Consider the following 20,338-nt stretch of genomic DNA (forward strand, 5'->3'; position numbering starts at 1 on the left):
CGCTTGAACGTGGACCAGCAGGAGCGAACGAGCTCAGGGAGAGCAAAGGGAGTCTGTTTTTCGCTGGGCCAAAAATACTGTTATCGTGTTGGTTTTAAAAAGACATGAAGAGGCTTAATGGAAGGGTAAAAATAGCTGATATACAGGTTTCCTGGTTCCTTTGCCTTCAGCACATCTGCCAGGTGGGTCATCTAAAGCTCACTTCCCCCAGCACAGAGAAAGTGCAGACGCTGCTGATGTAACGAATACAAAACTGATTGTGCTGAGTTTGAAAGTGTGTTCCTACTGTATCACTGCGAGGCATTTGGTGTCGAGGACTTCTTTGGAACACATCTCCCCCCAGTTTTCTCACCAAAGTGGTTTTGCCGATTCCCACCCACTTGCTAGCTAGCGCTTTTCTATCACAACTCGTCTACCAGTCAGGGAGGGTGTGGCGAACACGGGCTTCCTCACTGAAGCATCAGCATCTGTTTAAACCCGTGTTCCTGCAGCATCACAGCAATGTGGACACACTCTCTCCAAACATGTGCTGTCACACACACACACACCTGCCCACTGTGGTGTACAGGACAGAAAATAATGAAATGTCTGGTTTATCTGAGGAATCTTTGTGTTGAAGGGAGCTGGAAGCGACATCTGCTAGGCAGAGAAGTGGAGAAGGCTCCATATGGGCCGTCCTGGAGGGCATCCACGGAGTCAAACCCTGGGTCTTTAAATGCCAAGAGGAAAGCTGCACAAACCAAATGGGCCTTAAATCAGGACTCGGCATGTGTCACCAGTGTTGCCTCGTCTGTTTTGCTTCCATATTGGAGTAGATGATTTGTTAATGGGGCCTGCAAAAAAAAAAAAAAAATCCCTCTATTAGGTCAGAGGACAGAAAAATAGCTTTTACCAGATAATGAGGGTGGAGCTGCTCTCGGTCAGTAACCAAAGTCAGGGTTACCTTCCATGGCTATGTTTCTATCACACTGGATGGCGGTAGAGCTGTGTGATTAAATCAATTGTACAGCTTCATCAATCTTTTGGTGCTCAATTCACCGGATCAGTGGGTCAGTTTTCAATTTAGACTCGATTCCCACTTCTTTTTTTCTTTTCGTTGTTTTTCAAGCATTAAATCATCTAAAACTGACTCGTTTCTGAAAGATCTAGCACGTCTACAGAAGATAAAAGCAGTTTGTATTTTCTAAAAGTGTTTATAACTGATGGTAACGATTCCTGATTCCTGTGCGGTTGGTGCAATACTGCCACCTGTTGAACTGGAGTGTAGAGCGGAAGGTGAAATTTAAACAAACACTTGTTACAAAGTATTAGAGTTTAAAAAACATTTTAGTAATAATTAATACTTAAAAGCAACTTGGACAATTAGCTTTAGTGCTGCGGAATCAAATTGAATCGAATTGCGATTCCCAAGCGTTTGATCTAGTTGTTGCTAAGTGTTGCTTAGTGGTGGTGTTTACAGCGGATTGTGGTAATACATCTCTCTTCTTCCCATCCTGCTGAGATTCTTCGTTCATGTTGTGGAATCATTGGATATTTAGGACACGTACGTCATCAGGGATTTATTTTTTCCTGTTTATGAAATGCAGCTGTTGGACACGGTGTTTCTCCCCGACATAAAGCAGCCAGTTTACTCGCATTATATCTATCCCTTGCTCTCTATAATAGGGCATGACTTTGTTTTGTGTGACTGTCAATCTGACCTGACCTGTTCTGCTGCTTTTGTAACTCCAGAACAAGTGAGAGCAGCGAGGCTGTAAATCCTGGATTCACAACAGGACAGCTTGTTCACACAGATGTTAATATGAGGAAATATTATCTGACTCTCGTACCGGAGCCTCGCTTTTGTTTATTTTGTTTGTGGTCTTTGGAATGTCATGATTTCGGGTGTTAAGCGATGCACATGCAGGCCAACGATGGAGACACCTTCTCAACAAACCAGATTCCCTCTGATTAATCAGTGTTGCAGGATTCTGCTTTAGAAACAAACTACTCCTTACTGCTTCCACTCACTATGTGCCATATGCCACCTCGCAGCGCTGCAGTGTTCGGATTTGTTTTGTGGTTCCTTGTTGTCCAGACTGCAGTCATCCCTGCTGCTTGTGCACCTTTTTCTTCCACTTTTCTCTTCCCATAACGCTCTATTAATGTGCTTTGATACAGCACTTGGGGAACATCCAACTTCTTTTGCAATTACCTTTTGAGGCTTTCCGTCCTTATGAAGGATGTCAAATGATGGTTTTCTGCACAGCTGTCAGGTCAGCAGTCTTTCCCATGATTGTGTTTCCTACTGAACCAGACCGAGAGACCATTTAAAGGCTCAGGAACCCTTTGCAGGTGTTATGGTTTAATTAGCTGATTAGAGTGAGACACTTAGAAAATTAGAATGTTGTGAAAAGGTTCTGAGATTGTGGATTTGGGTTTTTTCATGAGCTGTAAGCCAGGATCATCTTAATCATGGCTTGAACTATCCTGCTTTGCATGTCATGAGTCCCTCATATATTAATTGCACCTTTTAAGTTGCATTACTGAAATAAATGAACTTTTTCACGACACGAGTTTCACTTGTACTAATTCATTTGGTGGAATTTGAGAATTGATTTGTCATATAAGCAGCTCTTGAACAAAGTGGCATCCCTGACGATCCCATGCGTTTTCATCCAGAGCCCCGACAGGCCTGACCCCAGCGAGCATTATCACCAGGTTAAAGGTCACTTTAGTTTGGCCCGAGTCTGATCACTGTAAAGCTTTGTTGAAGACACAAGCCTGATATTTTCTTTGGAGAGAACTGGAGGGACTCGGTACGGTACTTTTCTACTCTGCACCGCTTGTGTTTTGCTGTAGTGTACAGAATGCACAAGGACTGTCTGGGGAAGCCTGGAGTCAGGGACGGCCCAGAAAACTGGTTTAAATATGGAGAACTGGGGCAGTTGGCTGGGTCGACGGGAATCCCTTTTCAGACGGAGAAGTAAAGGGAGCGGATTTTCTCTGTTCTCATACACCCGTCACTTTTGCGCTTCATAGCATGAACCTTTTGATTTAACGGTTTAACAGATTAAAATAAACGAGCGTTTGTGATCAGGACATCGTTATGGCTAGTTGGAGTATTTCTACTCTGGGAATAAATCTAATCAGACCATTACAGCAGGCTTCATTTGAAGTGAGATGAGACAGGGTGGTGAAGCCTGCAGCAGGAGCATGGGCTGATTGTTACAGCCTGAGGTGTTGAGCTGCCAAACACCCCCCTGCATAAGGTTGTAACTGAAAGGTGTGGTTTTTCCCATTTATTCATCTCCTCTGAGCGTGTGAAGGCACGATGATGAATGTGTATCACCTGGTAAAGGTGTGTTTGGGTGTGCGGTCCCACGGGTATGAGATCATTCCCCAGCCTCTCTCAGGACCGATCCCCTACTCCCAAGGGAGCAGCAAGGTGCGTTTAAAACTGAGCGGTATCTAAAGACTTAAAAAAAAATATATATATATAAAAAAATGTGTTTATGATATTATTATGAGGTTCATTAACTCTCCTGCTATATAAAGACTTTACTGTTCCAACAACTTCTTTTGTTCCAAGCATTAAGTTACAGAAAGTTTTTCCTCAACAGAACATAGTTTCATTTAAAGGTTTAATGTCTGAAGGAGTATAAAGGTTAGTACAAATAAATAAATGTCTTCAGTCATTATAGTTATAGTGCAGAATGGATAGAAAGCTGTTTGTTCTCATCTTGTGCAGCCAGCTAACGTCTCTCTGATCGAACTTGTTTTTTTTTTTCCTCCCTGGAATGTTGGCTTGCTATTGTTTGCTATCTTTGGAGACTTTTAGATTCAGCTGGTAAAGTAATATCATGGTGAGATGTTGATAATTGAATTTACGATAGAGTTGTGCTTAAAAATAAGGCTGAGCTGCAGTCCTCTCAGCCCGAAGGCTAAGATTTCCTTTATTTATTTTTTAGTTAAAGCTCACTATGCAGTGAGCCTGTGATCATTTAGAGAGGGCAGTGTGATGTGTGTGTGCCACTTATCATTAAGCTATAGAAATCAGGACACAAATAATAAACTTTATTCCATTCTAAACAAGCATAAGCGTCTGGTTTTTAATAGTGCTGCAGGTTGAGCCATTTCTGCCCTGTTGCTGCTGTCGGGCCCTCGAGGAAGGCCCTTAACCCCGCTGGGAAGCTGGGATGTACAAAGAATTAAGAATTTCACTGCGCGGAAATGTATGTGTGACAAATAAAGGCTAAACTATCTAGCGGTTGAGTCTGTATGAGGATGCAGATGACCATGAAGTTCCTTTAAGCACACAGATTATCTACAGCTTCAGGTTCAATGATGGTCAGGTTACCTGCTGCGCTGTGAAATATTAAATATCAACGTTGGGAAAACTGGTGAACTTTATTAAGCCTAAGGGGGGAGAAGTTGTGTGCGTCAGTAGTATAAATAAGATTTTTATATTTTTATATTATATATCGGTCAGATTCTGCGGTTCAGACCCTTGCGGTAGACTTCTGTCGATGCAGCAGTGTCATGCCTTCAGTCCTTTAACTGAAGTAGAATGCGTTCACCTTTAGATGTTTAAATATGACCGTGCTGCCCTCTAGTGTACGAGCTCATCCACTCCCATCTGTTTCAGCAAAAGCTTTCAAAGGTCTTCGTCTGATCGATTGTTTTGCCTTATTAATTTAATTTAAATGAGCAAATATTCTATGCAGGCAGCGTGGTGGCATAGTAGTCATCACCACCAAGGACGCAGGTTCGAGTCCCGCCTCTTGTCAGAATAATTACCAGTGACGCAATGTAAGGAATTGTAGTTCAAAAACAAGTTAAGATTTACAGGTTGCATTGCCTCACCTGCCTGCTAGAAACGACAATGACTGGGTCGGACTGTTCTCCTGCTGTTTAGAATGTGACAGGATTGCTAAAGTGAGACATTTACTACCTCTGCTTCTCCTACTACTACTACTACTACTAATAATAATAATAATAATAATAATAATAATAATAAAAACAATTAATGAATTTATTTAAAAAAGCCATTTTCTAGGTGCATCATGTCTAAAGATTGTGTGATTCAATAACTTTAAAAGGAGTATTAAACACACACATCCAACAGAAATGAATATTTATGAATGTTAGTATTCTGAAATATAATCCTAAAGATAAGACTAAGCAAATCGTTTCATCCTTATCCAAGTAATTAAATTAATGTTCTGCTGCAGTGGTGTTTGCCATCAGATTTACATGTTCAAATTATAAAACTGTAAGGTGAATAAACTGGGACTTTGACAACAGCAGTTCTCATGCTGGGGGCCCCCAGAGAGCCGCTGCAGGGGCCACATGGTGCAAAAAGCTCCACATACAGTATGCATGTCTAGTGTAAGTTAATTGTAATGTACCAATTAAGAGATTGTTCTTGCTGCTCTTCAGAAATCATATCCAGTATCAGCAGATGTGGCACAGCTGGTGTTTACCACCTCTTTTTTTTTTTTTTTTTTTTTTCCTCGACAGTGTCCATTGTCAAATGCTCTACAAATAAAATCGAAATAAGTTAATGACGAGGTGAACAAGCTGTGTGTAACATCAGCGATGGTGGAAACCAGACATTCCACTCATTGATTAAAAAGGTCTGACTGTTATAGCACATAATACTGGTTGCTTTCAAAACATGCAGCAACACCCACTGTGGCGATAATGAGTAGGTGCGTTGATTATGTAGTGACAGTACCTGTTATTATATAATCAGCTTGTGTAATAAGAGTAGTCATGCATCCGTCTGCTTTATTTTCCGTACTGTGTTTAGTTCTGATTCTTTCTGCTTCTGGTTTTCAGGCAGCTGCAGGAGCTGCAACGTCAGAAGGAGCAAGAGCGCGAGCGCCTTGAGAGAGAGCGCCTCGAGCGTGAACGCCATGAGCACCTTGAGCGCGAACGGCTTGAGCGGGAGCGCCTTGAGCGGGAGCAAATCGAGAGAGAACGGCAGGCACGAGAGATGCTGGAGCGTGAGCATCAGGAACGTGAGCGGCAGGAACGCGAGCGCCAGGAACACGAGCGTCTGGAGAGAGATCGTGCAGAGCAGGAGCGTCTGGAGATCGAACGTGCTGAAAGCGAGCGGTTAGAGCGCGAGCGCGCTGACCGGGAAAGGCTGGAGAGAGAACACCGGGAACAGATAGAAAGAGAGGACTCGGACAGAGGACGACGCATCTCCAACGCTGGTCAGCATTTCTGTACTTTTCTTACACCATCTTATGCAGGGCAGAGTACTCGGTTCTGGTCTGCATCAGACACGGTTAGTGGTAGGCCTGGGCTCCCATCTTGTGTTCAGTTTTTTTATTTTGTTTCCTTAGGAAAAGGAACAAACTGCATTGTTGTCAAATGTTATGAACTAAAGGTTTCTTTAGTTGGTGATACTAGTCATGTTATCTTTCTGAAACAAGTGCAATAGAAGGTCTAACTCACTGAGAGCATGAGGAAACCGCCAGAGAATGAGAAGAACCTGTGATTAAAAAGGTTACACGTCCTCTGGATTATGGAAACTGTTCAGGCTTCTTTAATCTCGAGTTTCTTAAACTCTGATCTTATTTTAGATGAACATACTGTACTAAAAGAATCTGGCAAGACAGTAAACTGTAGTGTAATATAGTTTTCCCCCGGGATCACATGGCTAACTGGGAACTGTGGCCCACTGCTAGCACCCAGTATCATGAGAGAGTATTGCACGGCACAGAGTTCAGGCCTAAGACAAGATCAAAATTTCAAGAGTGTTTTCTGTTGAATGCGCATAACTTTCCCACCATCGTAGGACGAATCACTGTAATTTGGGGACCATCTGTCCGTCTGATCCAAGTGGCACAGGAACGCTATCTCGCACTCTGATTTCTATGCTGCGAAACTAGAAGGCACTGCCATGAAACGTGACAATTTGAGCTTTGGCGAATACAACATTGGCTAAGGTTTTTCTATGTACAGTATACGCCATTGAACTTTCTAACAGCTGTTGAAGATGTTAGAAAGAGGGAGTGGATAAAGGGTTGGCGTTTGAGGCAGTGGTGCAACTTCTGGTGTCCCTTTAATATTGCAAAGTAAATATCCTTGGTGCAAATATTACATCATGACATCTTAACCAAAGCTAAAAAAAAAAAAAGCTTGATTTCTCCCCTTCTAAATGCTGGGAGGGACCAGGATGTCCTCTTGTAGATTTGCACATGCATTTCAAGACATTAAAAAAAAAAAAAGTCATAATGTGATGTATATAGTTTGTAATAAATATTTTCACACCATGACCCTTGTCCTTTTGCTACTCACCATGGCTGAGCCGTGTGTGGATTCAGAAGCATTTCTTGCAACTTATAACTGGTCTAAACTACAGATTTGATGTCCTGCCGGTCCTGTAGAAAGTATCTCTGTTTCATTCCCTGTTGGAGCTTTGCGTGTGATGTTAAGCAGCTGGTTCGCCGTAGACCCTTCATATCCAATTGACCTACTGGTGCTAATTAGAGTGGGAGTGTGTGTGTGTCCCTCCATTAGTCATATGATGCATCCCCATTAAGCAGTTCTCTCTGAAGATTTGTTGCAGGTTTTCCAGAAAGCAGTAGAATAACTGCAACAATCTGTACAGGCTTCCCTAGACTGTGGAAGGATCAGCACATGAAGCTTTGCCTCTGGCTGCAGGGCACGTGGGAGGCTGAGAGGCTCTCTGCCGAACTGGTTTAACCTTTTTATAGTGGGGAAATTTCTTAATTATTTAAATGTCTGTTTTCACACATTTATAAGTTAATTCCATTTTTTTTTTATTGTGGAAAGCTGTTTTTTAAAAACCACTTTTTAAAAGGGCTATACATATTCAATATTAATTTCAATTAAATGACAAATTAAGCCTCTTGAATTCTGCTTATTGCCCTGGAAACTCCTTCCTTGGACAGACTTATTCTCTCAGATGAGCAGTGAGTTGTGGCGCCCCGGCCACCCTGTCTAGATTTGGGCCCTTCTGGATGTAAGGGCAACTTCATTGCAGTCCTGAAAGAAACTCTATTCTTGAGCGCTGGAGGGTTAAAATACAAGCCAAGTGCAGATGAGTATGATTCATGTGTATATGATTTATATTATAAGTGGGGTAAATAAAATAAAAATGGCCTGAAATTTCATAGCAAATACAGTTTGTGTCATTTGTGACTTTTAGATATGCAGGGGCATTAGAGGACAAGAGGAAAAGACATGACGAAAGAGTCGTTAGAGCAGATGAGTGCAGCTCCTCGTCAGCATAAGCAGTGCTTCATACTCAAACTCACAGCCTGACATTAGTATATTGGAAACTACTTTGAAATGAAGCACCGTGAACCTTGAGGTTCAAGACGTTTCATACAACATTTAACACTTTTATTGAGCTTCATATTTTATTCCTTGAATTGATGGATTTTATTCTGCTACTATAAGGCTTAAAATTTTAAACTAAAATTAGTCCTACTTTTTAGACAAAGCAGCGTTTTGCTTTGAAACACCGTACTGTCTGATGTTTTTAAGGGAGGTCCTTAACGGACAGCACAGTGCCATGAATTTCCTACATATATTTTCCTGTCCATGTGACATCTGTCGACTTTGCAGATTGACGTGTTTGTTTTGTAAAATATATTGTGCAGGTGGCATGGAGTGCGTGGTTAACCGGCACATAACACGCGGGTTGATTAGCTCGACTAATCTAAAACGAGGTGTGCTATTAGGAGGTAGACCAGTGATTCCTTTTGGTTCTGGCTCCTGAAAGCACTGAATGAGAGACCACATCTTCCACCTGATTGGCCATGTGTGCTCGGACTGATCCATTTTTGAAGACGTTGATGATTTTATCTAACAGACTGTACTAATTTTTATCCTGTCCATTATCTTAGACAAAAGTAAAATAATGGAGATGTAGGTCTGTGCTGGTTTTCCCGCTTCATTTGCTCCCTTTCTCTTTTTTCCCCCCTTCCTTTCCCTTCTCTGTCTTGTTTCTCACTGCACGGCTTCCCTTCCTGGTGTGTTCAGCCTTTGAAAGTACCCTCCAAACCCCTCCACCTCTAGAATGCAACAAGAATTCCACCTCTTCACCGGTTTCCCCTTCCATCCCCAACTACCCTCCTCCTCCTTCCTCACCCTCTGCCGTCCCACCTCCTACCCCGCCATTGCGCCATTCTGCCTCGCGTTTTGCCACCTCAAAAGGCTCTGCCTTCCACCCAGTCCTACCTCATTATGCCACCATCCCCCGGCGGCACCCAGCTCAGTCTGCACCCTCAGCTCATCCTCCTGCCCCAGCCTCTAAAACCGCGTTCTGCCAGTCCACCAATTTCACACCCTTACCTCCATCGCCCCCGGTCATGATCAGTAGTCCCCCTGGCAAAGCCACTGGCCCTCGGCCTGTCATTGCAGTTCCAGCCTCCAGCCCTCTTTTCTCCTCCTCATCCACAGCGCCCAATGGCCATCCGGTCACCAGTCCATACCATGCCTCCTCCCCAGTTTTGGGACAGCCCCTTCCATCACCTCCACCTCCTCCCCTGCCACCTCACTGCTTGCCCCAGTTCACCACCTCCATGACCCCCTATTTGTCCTGTGCATCCACCCAGCCTCCTGTTGTCCCTTCTCCTTCTACAGCCTGCCCTGCCAATGCTGATTGCTCTGTAAACTCGGTGCTGGGGGACCTCTCTGCTCCAGAGCCGGGTAAGGCCTCTTCTCTCTGTCTTTCTGCCTCCACTAACCCACTAAACCAAGAAAGGGTTCCCGGGAGTACCAGCGCTTAACAGAGAGCCTGCCAGGTGCAGCTGTAATCTGGTGCTATATGAGAATTTTCATCATAGATTTTTGGGTGTCTCGATTGTCTCACTTTCTTCTGTCTGTGAAAACATCATGTCATCCTGGTGCTCTTGGTCATCTGCTTGATTTATGCCTGTTTGCCTGGATAAGCATGACATGATTATTCATTTAAATTTTTGGTCAAATATAGTTGGTTCATTTAATAGTCTCAAGCCATCAGTTACTTTTTTTAGTTGCTTTGTGATGTGTGGTTGTCCTGGATCTCTTCTTTAGGCACTGCTGATGAGCCTCCTGCTCACCATGTACTGTAGACCACCATGCAGGTCCATCTGTCTTTGTGTTTGACACCGTAAACTACAAAACATAAGAATTGGGCACTGCTGAATATAAACACACTTTAATACTTGCTTTTGACGTTCCTTGTATTTTGTGTTTAAGCTTTAGATACGCAGTGTTGTTAATATGTATGTTTTCCCGAGACCCACTGGATCTAGCGTACCTAGCTGTAGCTTTGTCCTGCTTATCTGTTATGGATAATTATTTATTATATTATTATTATTTTTTTTTTTTACTGAATGTTGAATTAATTATAACATTTACTGTATGAATACAGATTCATAACTAAGCTTCATTTATCATACTAATGTGTTACTTAGTGGCTTGCATATTCAGTAATTTAACTTCAGTGCAGTTATAGCAGATTATTATGTTGGCATAAAGAGTAAGAATTCTTTATATATTGCTAAGTATCAACATGCAGTAAATAATTTAATGAAGATTTATGTTTGTAAAATCAAGCTCGACTACACAGCCTGTGTGATTCTTCCCTGACTCTGAAGAATGTGATTATTTACAGGGTGGTCAGTGGGTTTGCATTTCACTACTATGCCATCTGTCTCTTCCACATGTTCTGTATTTATTCAGCTTAACTGCTGATCACCGTTTTTTTTTAAGCCATAAACTACACTTGCACCAAAGCTTCATTTATTTAAAAGCCTTTGTTTTATTTCAAGTGGACATTTATTGTTGCCAGAAGAAAACCTCTGATGATGGTGTGTAACTGTAGAGCAGGAGAAGCTTCCTCAGGACCAGGGGCTCGGACCACAGTTTAAGTGATGTGTGAAGAGTTGTCTGTTTGAAAATGCACTTCATCTGTTCTAAACACTGTTGTTTTTTTATTTTCCCCCCCTCCACAGATTCAGTGCAGGCTGTCCCCACCGTGCCTCCTCCCCCCCCTCTCCCACCCGTCTCCACTGTGACCCCTACTTCTGCTGGAGCCCCTCCCCCTCCTGGCCCACCTCCACCTCCCCCTCTCCCTACCACACTTACCCCCACAGGTCCGCCTCCTCCCCCTGGGCCACCTCCACCTCCTTCTGGCCAGGCCCCGCCTCCTGCTCCTCCTCCACCTCCAGCGCCGCCTCTGCCCGCTGGTCTTTTTACTCCTTCACCCACTGGCGACGACAAACAACCCTTCTCCGGCCTGGCCGCTGCTCTTGCAGGCGCCAAGTTACGGAAAGTGTCGAGGGTAATTACTATACAAATTTCATAAACCCAAATAAATTATGGAGTACAATAGCACTGTGTGCTGTTTATTTAAGCTGCATACTCTGTGTTCTGATGCAGAATGAAGAGCCGTCTAGTGCAGCTGCTGGAGGTGTGGTGGCTCCTGGTGCCGCCAAGCCAGAGGCTGCTCGAGGTAATGGTCCTCTGCCTGGAGGAGGAGGAGGAGGAGGTCTCATGGAGGAGATGAGTGCCCTACTGGCTAGGAGGTACCCACATTCTTCATTCCATAATGTGGACGACGTAAAAGTGTCAGTGCAGTTGTTTAGGTGTGTCGTTCTTAATCACTGATTAATGAAAAGTCAGGAGACAGGAAAAAAGTTTTGTGACCTCAAACAGGAGTATATTTGTATAAATTTGCTGAATTTTGTATAAAATACATTGATGCGCAACATTGTTTGCTTCTAATGCAGAAGACGAATCGCGGAGAAAGGATCATCACCAGAACCTGAGCAGAAAACGGTGAGTCTGCAACTCTGCAGGTTACAAAGGGTTTTCTGTTTTAAGGAGTTCCCTGCTATCTCATACTGACCTGGACATGTAAATTCTGAGAGTAGTATTGCCCCTGTCCTCCACCCTGTAAGCTCTTTCTTTGTCCAACAGGAAGAAATCGAAGCAACCGTTACTCCAAAACTGTCTGCCTGTAGCACACCAGGTAAGACTTCAGATGACTTCAGATCCCAGAAGAGAAGCATGTAGCTGATACAGATGGGTGGAAGGCAGAACAGGTGCTGCTAGCTAGTTTGATAGAAAACAGGAAACGAGATTTTAACGTCTTCAGGATGTCTTCGATTCAGGTCACAGACACCTCTTAAAAAAAATCTGATGTGTTAAGTTTAGTAAAATTTAAAGTAATACTTATCTGTATTAGTGTATTTGAAACATTATTATAGGGGGACATGTCGCATCTCAGAGCGACACACACTCTCAAATGTCTGCTGAGCTTAGGACAGTGTTGTTTTTGATGAGGCAAAGCATTCGAAAGTGAGGGCATATGGCACCATTAGTGTTTCTGTTAAAAAAACACTTTGAACAGGGCTCTAAACGCAGAATGTTAAAAATATAAAAAAACTATATAGTATTAAGCGCCCTAACAGCCACATCCAAATTACTGTATACATTTTTTCAAAATCTAAATCGCACTAGTATTAGAATGAATATTGTATCCCCTGAGTGACGCAGGGGTAAAGTGTTTGTTTACCTTATTATTTGGAGTTTGCAAGTTTGATTCACAGTTAACCTGCAGCCATCCGCGACAAGCAACCGAAAGAGCGGATTGGCCACGCTCCCTTGGAGGGCGGAGGGATAGCATAATGACACGAGCCAGTCTAAAGCATCTGTGTGAGCATGCAAGTAGGAGAGGCAGATAGTGATTTCCTCCCTGTGTGTTACACCGTCTCCAGTGTTGAGAGCAGCAGTTTGAAGAGATGCAGTCAGCTGGCATCACGCATCTCGGAGGAATCCCCTGTTAGCCTTTGCCTCTCTGGCTGGTAGTTATTGTCCTAAAGGGGGCGTGCCCTAACAGATTCGGTGAGAATTAGGGAGAAAATCAAGGAATAATCCAAAAAGAAAGAACTTTACAAAATGAAAATCTGAAATAAAATGGACAGTTATAAAAATGAAGGATGATGCAAAATGTACATGGAGTAATACCAGTGCAGTAGTGCCCCCTTGTGTGCAACTCATGGTGTGCAGGTTTTGCACCTTTTAGGTTATCTACAGTTCAGCCAATTTATTGGTTAGTGGAAGGACTGAGTTGCACAGTGGGAAAGAGATTGTGTGTTTGAGATCATTGTTTTTATAGCGAATGTTTCAGGAAGTCATTGACACACACATGTTACTCGTGAACCATGCCCGCTAGAGCTCACTCTTGGGCAGTTTACGTTTTTTAAGGATGTATAGGTAATATCTATAGCATAACGTAATTAAATGCCTTTTTTCTTTTTAAAAAAGGGTTTGATATGATTTCTGAGGACATGGACGTCCTCTACGATTCTCCTACTCCACGTCATTTGTTTTCCTGTTTAGATTTAATATTTTGCCTGTTTTTGTTCTGCAGATATGCCCAGAAAGCCCTGGGAGAGGACTAACACCATAAACGGTAGCAAGTCACCGGTTATTGGAAGGTATGAGCCAGGACATAACATCTTTTGTAACGCATGCTCTAGTTCACACACATTTCCACACAACACTTTGCCCTGTGAGAACAGAAACCAGCACAGGTGTGTTCCTCCCCCGATGAAACACTCACTGCATCCTCTTTGTCTTGTGCTTTCACAAGGCCGCATGGCAGAACGTAGGCTAGCGTGGGCGAGCTTCATCAAGAGGCGTAAAGCTAAACTAAAATGGTGCTGTTGCTTTTAAGCGCGCTTGTCCATTTATGCACGTGTGCATCACCGTCAAAATCCGTAACACTGGATCAGTGAGAGAATTTCTGACAAAATTGGATGTGTTAGTATAGTATTGAGAAAAAAAATCCAATTAAACATTTTAGAAATGATGCCTTAGCAAGTGGAAGTATCTTGCATCTAATGAAATAAAAAAAAAAATTTTAAATACGAGGTAGTATCAAAAAGTTTTGAATAGCTGTTTACAAGCTCTGTTCTTTCTCAGACACCTTAAAACTTGGCAGTGGAATTTACTATTATCAGTCTGTCCCCTGGGGATGCACCGGCGTCCAGTAATGTTCTTTCTCTGTTAGAGTGCGCTTAAAAAGAAAAATTTTAATTAAAGAAAAAGCTTTCCGAAAGATCACGAAAAGGAAGCACTTATAGTAAAATATTTCTTAAAATAGCTTTAATATCTTTGGTTTATTGTAATCTTTATATCATAAAATTGAAGCTATTTTCGCTTGCTAAGAACTCGTTGCAGCGAGTAACGTGGAGTTTGTCATCATTTCAGACTCGGTGTTCTGAACTGAACAAAGCTTTCCTCAGATAATGCACAGAAAGATTAAATGCATTCATTTCACACTCGTGACAATACACAGTGTCTCACTCTCAGCATTCTGACCAGCTGGTCTCTTTACTCTCACAGACGCGATGCACCATGGAGAAATCAGACGAGTACTGAAAAGTACTGCGAATCCTTGAACAGGTAGAAGAGCCTGGCGGGTTTGGGAGCTCTTTGTCCTTTTTAGCCCTGTGTTGTGCTGCAAGTGTTCTCTGCAGGTTGAGGGTTGGTCTGCGAGTGTCTTACTGTCCTTCCAGCCGCACAAACCTGCTAGTTCGTCCAACAACGTAATCACCACACACTACCCCTGAATGATGTATTCTCTAAGAACGATTCTAGCTAATTTCAAAATAAGAATTATGCAAAATGATAATGAATGAAGGCTTAGTAAACGCTGCCTTTTCAAGTTTAGGTACAGTTTCAACTTAAAATCCATCTGAAATCTTATATTTAGATTGAGTGATTAGTATGAAAATCTTTGACTCAGAAAACCTGGTGTGAATTTCTCGTGAGCATCGCGGGGCAGATCGACGTGCTGCAGTGGTGTACTGTAGAAATGCTGCAAATAATTAGAGAAAACGCTGTCTACAAGGAAGTTGTGCCAACTTTCCCAGCTGGCCTGAAAGATAAGACCACATGCCCTCACCACACACATGGGTGTTTCCGTTTATTCCTCCATCAAGAATATTTAATGTCAGTCTCAGGAGAGCCTTGAAAAAAGAAAAAAGAAACATCAAAGAAAAACATCCAAACCATTGAGTTGACATCGATGTCTCACATGCCTTGATGTGCACTTCAAAAAAAAAATCATGGATGCAAGTGAAATGTTGCCCGTATTTGTCCTGATGTGAAACGTCCAGCCCTAGTATGTGCTTGGAATTAAATTCTCTCTCCCTCCATCAGTCCATGGACTCGTTTATCTTCCTGTTAGATGGTTAAAGATCGAACTGTTTTGTCTCTACTCACTGGTGATTACCTTGTTGGCATCATGTGTGTCTGGGTGTGAGAGGGCTGCTACTGTGTGTGTGTGTGTGTGTGTGTGTGTGTGTGTGTGTGTGTGTGTGTGTGTGTGTGTGTGTGTGTGTGTGTGTGTGTGTGTGTGTGCGCCGCATGCCTACCCTGTTCTGGGAGCAGTACTACAGCTTGCAGTGCTTTTACCCTTTTAAACTTGATTTTTATCCTTAACAGGTATTGAAACCCGCAGTATGTGAGCCACACTGTATAAGCTATGATTATGGAATTAATGTAAAAGAATGATACATTCTGACTTTTCCTTCAAAGAAAGATTGACATTCAAAGATTTGTCAAGTAAGGAAAGTACAGGAAACTTATTTTAAAATGACAGGTTTGTGTTTGAGAGTTGATGCACACAGATTGCCATAACGATTAGAATTTGGTCCACCACAAACCATTTAAAAGTTCACAAGGAAATCATGCTAAGACGTTAATAATTATTCCCTAATTTAATTATTTTGGCTTGACTACATTCAGAATTAACATACGCATATGTACTGTATTATGGATGGTTTAATTTACGATTATAAATAAATGTGAACAAATAAACGTTTTCTTTTAGTGGGTTAGTGCTTTTGTTAAGTGAGTTACAGTTGAGACCGTACACACAGTTTGCGGTATGTGGTTGTGGTGTTGAACATGATCAGTAGCTCCAAGCCCTAAACGTCTCTGCCTTCACTTCCTTGGACATGGACTGACATTCAAAGCCATCCTGCAGAGCAGAGGGAAACAGTTGTGTAAAAATTATAACATTAATATTAATTGTAAAAAAATAAAAAAATACGACATATGTTCTGATCATTTTATCTATAAAATCCCTGCATGTCCTGCCTGATGTCTCAGAATATACAGTAATCCTGTTAGTTAGGATTTGGATCTTTTCTCTGCTTGTTCCAGCTAATAACGTTGTGGAGTTTCAGTGTGCTTAAACAGCCGACGCTATTAACATGCTGCGGTCACTCGGCTACTATTTACTTCAGATTGTTGTGGCTCTCATTCGCCGTTTCTTTCCTTCTCAGGACGAGGTCTACGCCCACTCCTACTGGACCTCTAAGTGCCAATGGAGTGCCAACAGAAACTCTGGACTACGATAGATTGAAACAGGTCTCTCATCTGGAACAAATAGTTACACCTTCTGTTTGTTTAATGTGCAGGACTTTTTAAAGTAGAACGTTCCCCTGAAATAAACATAGCTGTCTTTTAACATTGCAGGATATACTGGATGAGATGAGGAAGGAACTATCAAAGCTGAAAGAAGAACTTATTGACGGTAATATTTTGTGTGTGTGTTTGTATAGACTGTGTGTGTGATCTTTCAAAACCTCAAGTGATTTGTATTCCTGGGCTTTTTAAACTGTGGTTAAAAAAAAAAAAAGGCGGTTTAAGTCCCACCTTCATACCCAAGGATACTAACTAATAGTAGACGAGAACAAATTCTTCTAACCAATCATAACACACACAGAAGGCATGATTTCTTAACCTTGGTTTTGTGGGTGTTTTTTTTTTTTTCCTTCAATCGAAAAAATCCGACACTTTGCTTCCCTGTAGAGGTCACTACTGACTATCAGTTATAACTTCTATAATTTCCCTTTTATGTATTCTTAATCATTTTCCAGCTGATGTATGTTTTGTGTTTGTGTTACAGCGATCAGGGAGGAGTTGGGCAAGTCCAACACTGCATAGGAAACCACAACTATTTCCCAACCATGGTCCATCACTCCAGGCCAGCTTCAGTTCTGACACTTTCTAAAAAAAAAAAAAAAAAAAAGAAAAGAAATGCAGCAGCAATGGACGTTTTTACAAAAGTATTTTGAACTCATGGTGATAACAATAACCTTGTTAATTCTGAAGAAGCGGTAGATGGCGATGCCATTTTAGGGCTACAAGTAACAAGCAGAGATGCCATAGGTGTGATTTCAGGCTGTGAAATTTCCCCCTCGTTGTTCCAGCTGGAGGGTGGGATGCAGCCTTTATAAACAAGTGAATGTCAATATGCAAAAGATTTCTCTATCATAGAAAGATGAGCAGTCGTTTTAAGGAGGATGAAAACAACCTGTTACTAAACTGTATACTGTAACAATTGAAGAGTGACTGTATTTTTCCAGCAGGTGACGTTGATTATTCGGCACATTTGCTTAGCAAAGGGCAATCCTTTTGGTCAGATTAGCGTGAAGTAGAGCTTAGCTTAGCCTAGCCTGCTTTGTGTTATTGAGGAAAACCTTTAGTCAGGCCAAACAAGCAGCTGAAGGACTGGGTGCAGCTTCGTGCTGCAGAACTTCGTAAAGCTCGTCTTCCTGAAATCATTATAACCCGAATATGTACTTTAAAGACAAACTAGATATTCTTCAACTCATTTAATTACATCTGTTCTAATATATTCCATGGCCATATGAAGTAGCGTAGTCCTGCTATCTTGGGATAGTCAGCATCAGTTTTGGTAATTACCCAGGTACATTCAGAGAAATGAGTGGAACTCTGTCTCCTAAACCACTGTATAACATTAATGACCTTTGTCTTGTATGTGGGGGGGAGAATGGTTTGGAATGATCGGGTGAGATGATGCCTCTCTACTGTAATTCATTGTAGCTTTGTACCAAATCTTCTCAGTCAAAATGATGGGTGAATGCTAATATCACCAAGACTGCATCTGTAGATAGTGATGAGGTTTTTTGTTGGGTTTTTTTTTTTCTTTTTTTTTTTTCCTTTTTAATGACGTTTCTTGGTCCACTGCAGGCTCTTCTCTTCTTTCTTTTGATTTTAGTGCATGTCTTATTCTGAATGCTATGGGAAATCTTGCTGCCACGAAAAAGAAATAGTTTATTGTTTTGAATTTATAAGCAATAAGTGTAGCACTGACACTCTGTTCTCCCCCCATGTGCATTTTCTTATTTCCTGTAATCATGTATTACCCCAGTGACGAATGAGTGACAGAGGGTTTTTAAACTGCACACAAGTTTTTGTCTAATAAACGGTAAACACTGACGACCTGTTAACAGACATAATTAATTAATGCAGGTACACCGCTATCTTTAAGAGCCCCCCTGTAATGTCTTCATTTCCAGATTCTGGTTCTGTCAGCCTTTATGATCTAGGATTGCTTTGTTTTGAATTTCACAAATATTTTAAGTCTAAAAGCGATTAGGGATGGAAAATAAATTGACCGCATAAGATTAGTGTGACTGGAGACTGATCACAACTTTTTTTTTTCCCCCCTCGGAGTAGCATTTTGTCATGATTTATTGCAATTAGCTTATAGTCCCTCCTAAAAATAAATAAAAAAAAAAAACTGACAGGGCAGCATGGTTTTTGCTTTCCTGATCATCCAACATAATCAATCAAGGAATCAAAGTTTGTATAAAGACAGCGTTGATTGCACTTTAATAACCTGCAAGATCTAATAAGGATACTGCTGATGATGTCATCACCCCGCGTGTGGCAGTCCCACCAAAGTACACCAGTAATGATCTCCAGAACACCACACTGTCCTGAGCTGCCTTTTGTTTTATGGAAGGCTACGGACAAGAAGCGTTGCGGATCGAGATTGATTTCATATGTGGATAAATCTGTTTGTGATCTTCATGGTTTGTGCCTTGTTCTGAAGTTGCATTTAATATGTCGAATATTTTTTAAAAACAACTAGTAATAATTATACGGCTAATCATAACCTCATTCATGTTTTACATCCTGCTTTAGTAAAGTGTAAAAGGGAGATTTTAGGTTTTGTTTAAAATAAAATGTCCATTTATTCTTCATGCCATTTTTATTGTTACAGTATGGTTTGTGTTAAGTGGTTTATGATGAATGTTTTTAAGGTCTGAAAGTGTATGGGTGTTTGCAGTGGGAGTCATGTGAATAATGACGAATCGTCGACTGTGTTTTGTCTCGAAAAGCCGATGTCTCCATCTTCAGGAGTGTCCGAGACCCAAGTCGGCTTTTCAGGTGTGTTGGACAAGATGCAATTAAATGTCCACAAAATGCATTTTATTGGTTTCTTTCTTTTTTTTTCTATTTTATAATTCACCTTGTACCATACTGTTCTCATTTTAATTAGACATTTCTTACATGCTAACATTGATTTGTTTGTTAAGGCAAATGAAATAAAAAATTGCAATACCTCTGGAGTTGTGTAAATTTCCTATTCAAGGAAGTATTGGTTTGTGTAAAAAATTTACAAATTTTGGCCAAATGGAAAGTGACATTTTATAAATGGCAAGGGCAATAACTTTCAAACTATAAGAAATGTACACTGCCTGGTTTCAGAGGGGACAAATTATTGCTCTGCACCCTGTCAGATGCATTTTTAAAACATGGAAGAACGTATAAAGGCTTTGGAGCCTTGGACTATGGAGCAATGGAAAATATCATGATGTTTGATGAGTCCAGATTGACCCTATTCCAGAGTGATGTGCACTTCAGGGTAGGAAGGGAAGTGCATGAAACGATGCATCCATCATGCGTTGTGACTTGTACTGTGATAATACAGCATTATGATCTGGGGTTGCTTCATTCGCTCAGGTCTAAGCTCAGCAATGTTTTGCGGCAATAAAATGAGGTCCGCTGATGACCTTAATGTACTAAATGACCAGTTTATCACATCTATGGAGTTTTCCCCCTGATGGTACAGCCATATTCCAGGAGATAGTGGTTCTGGGAGCATGAGGGAATCATTTTCTTACAACACTGACTCAATTTACCGCACTATACAGTGTAATAAAGCTACAGCCGCCCAAACTAAATATTAGTTTGAAACATTTTTTTAAAATGATTTTTCTTTTGGCCAGGCAATGCATTCAGGCTCGGCTAATAGTTTAATTAAGTAGGAAATTAGCTTAGCTGTTTAGCTTAGACAGGGGGAAAAGGAAATGGCAAGAAGAAGGGTCACTACAAATCAATCCAAAGTTCTCCTCAGTGCTCCCATCTGCAGCATGGGATGGCCAGGTGAGTGTGGCCTTCAGTCAACCGTTCTCTGCCCTGTTAAACACTAACAGGAGATTTAGAAGTGTTGAGAGAAAGCAACTGAGTGAATATGTTTTGGAAGAGTGGT

At 41.6% G+C, this 20,338-nt stretch overlaps 1 protein-coding gene across 5 annotated transcripts in view; it reads left to right on the forward strand.

The window, feature by feature from the left end:
* Positions 1 to 18,276, forward strand: part of enah (ENAH actin regulator) — a 72,038-nt gene extending 53,762 nt beyond the window's left edge. For 2 of the 5 annotated variants that reach the window (XM_053484076.1, XM_053484075.1), the window contains exons 5-15: positions 5,824 to 6,203; positions 9,007 to 9,675; positions 10,965 to 11,293; positions 11,392 to 11,537; positions 11,742 to 11,790; positions 11,932 to 11,983; positions 13,388 to 13,454; positions 14,365 to 14,424; positions 16,314 to 16,398; positions 16,507 to 16,564; positions 16,940 to 18,276. In XM_053484076.1, coding sequence (XP_053340051.1) covers positions 5,824 to 6,203; positions 9,007 to 9,675; positions 10,965 to 11,293; positions 11,392 to 11,537; positions 11,742 to 11,790; positions 11,932 to 11,983; positions 13,388 to 13,454; positions 14,365 to 14,424; positions 16,314 to 16,398; positions 16,507 to 16,564; positions 16,940 to 16,977 — 1,933 coding nt within the window. In that variant the 3' untranslated portion in view covers positions 16,978 to 18,276. The remainder of the gene's footprint in view (positions 1 to 5,823; positions 6,204 to 9,006; positions 9,676 to 10,964; positions 11,294 to 11,391; positions 11,538 to 11,741; positions 11,791 to 11,931; positions 11,984 to 13,387; positions 13,455 to 14,364; positions 14,425 to 16,313; positions 16,399 to 16,506; positions 16,565 to 16,939) is intronic. The other 3 variants (XM_053484077.1, XM_053484078.1, XM_053484079.1) reach the window with 3 other exon arrangements.
* The last annotated feature ends 2,062 nt before the right edge of the window (positions 18,277 to 20,338 follow it).

Source organism: Clarias gariepinus, chromosome 23 (assembly GCF_024256425.1).
Source record: "Clarias gariepinus isolate MV-2021 ecotype Netherlands chromosome 23, CGAR_prim_01v2, whole genome shotgun sequence".
Lineage (NCBI taxonomy): Eukaryota > Metazoa > Chordata > Actinopteri > Siluriformes > Clariidae > Clarias > Clarias gariepinus.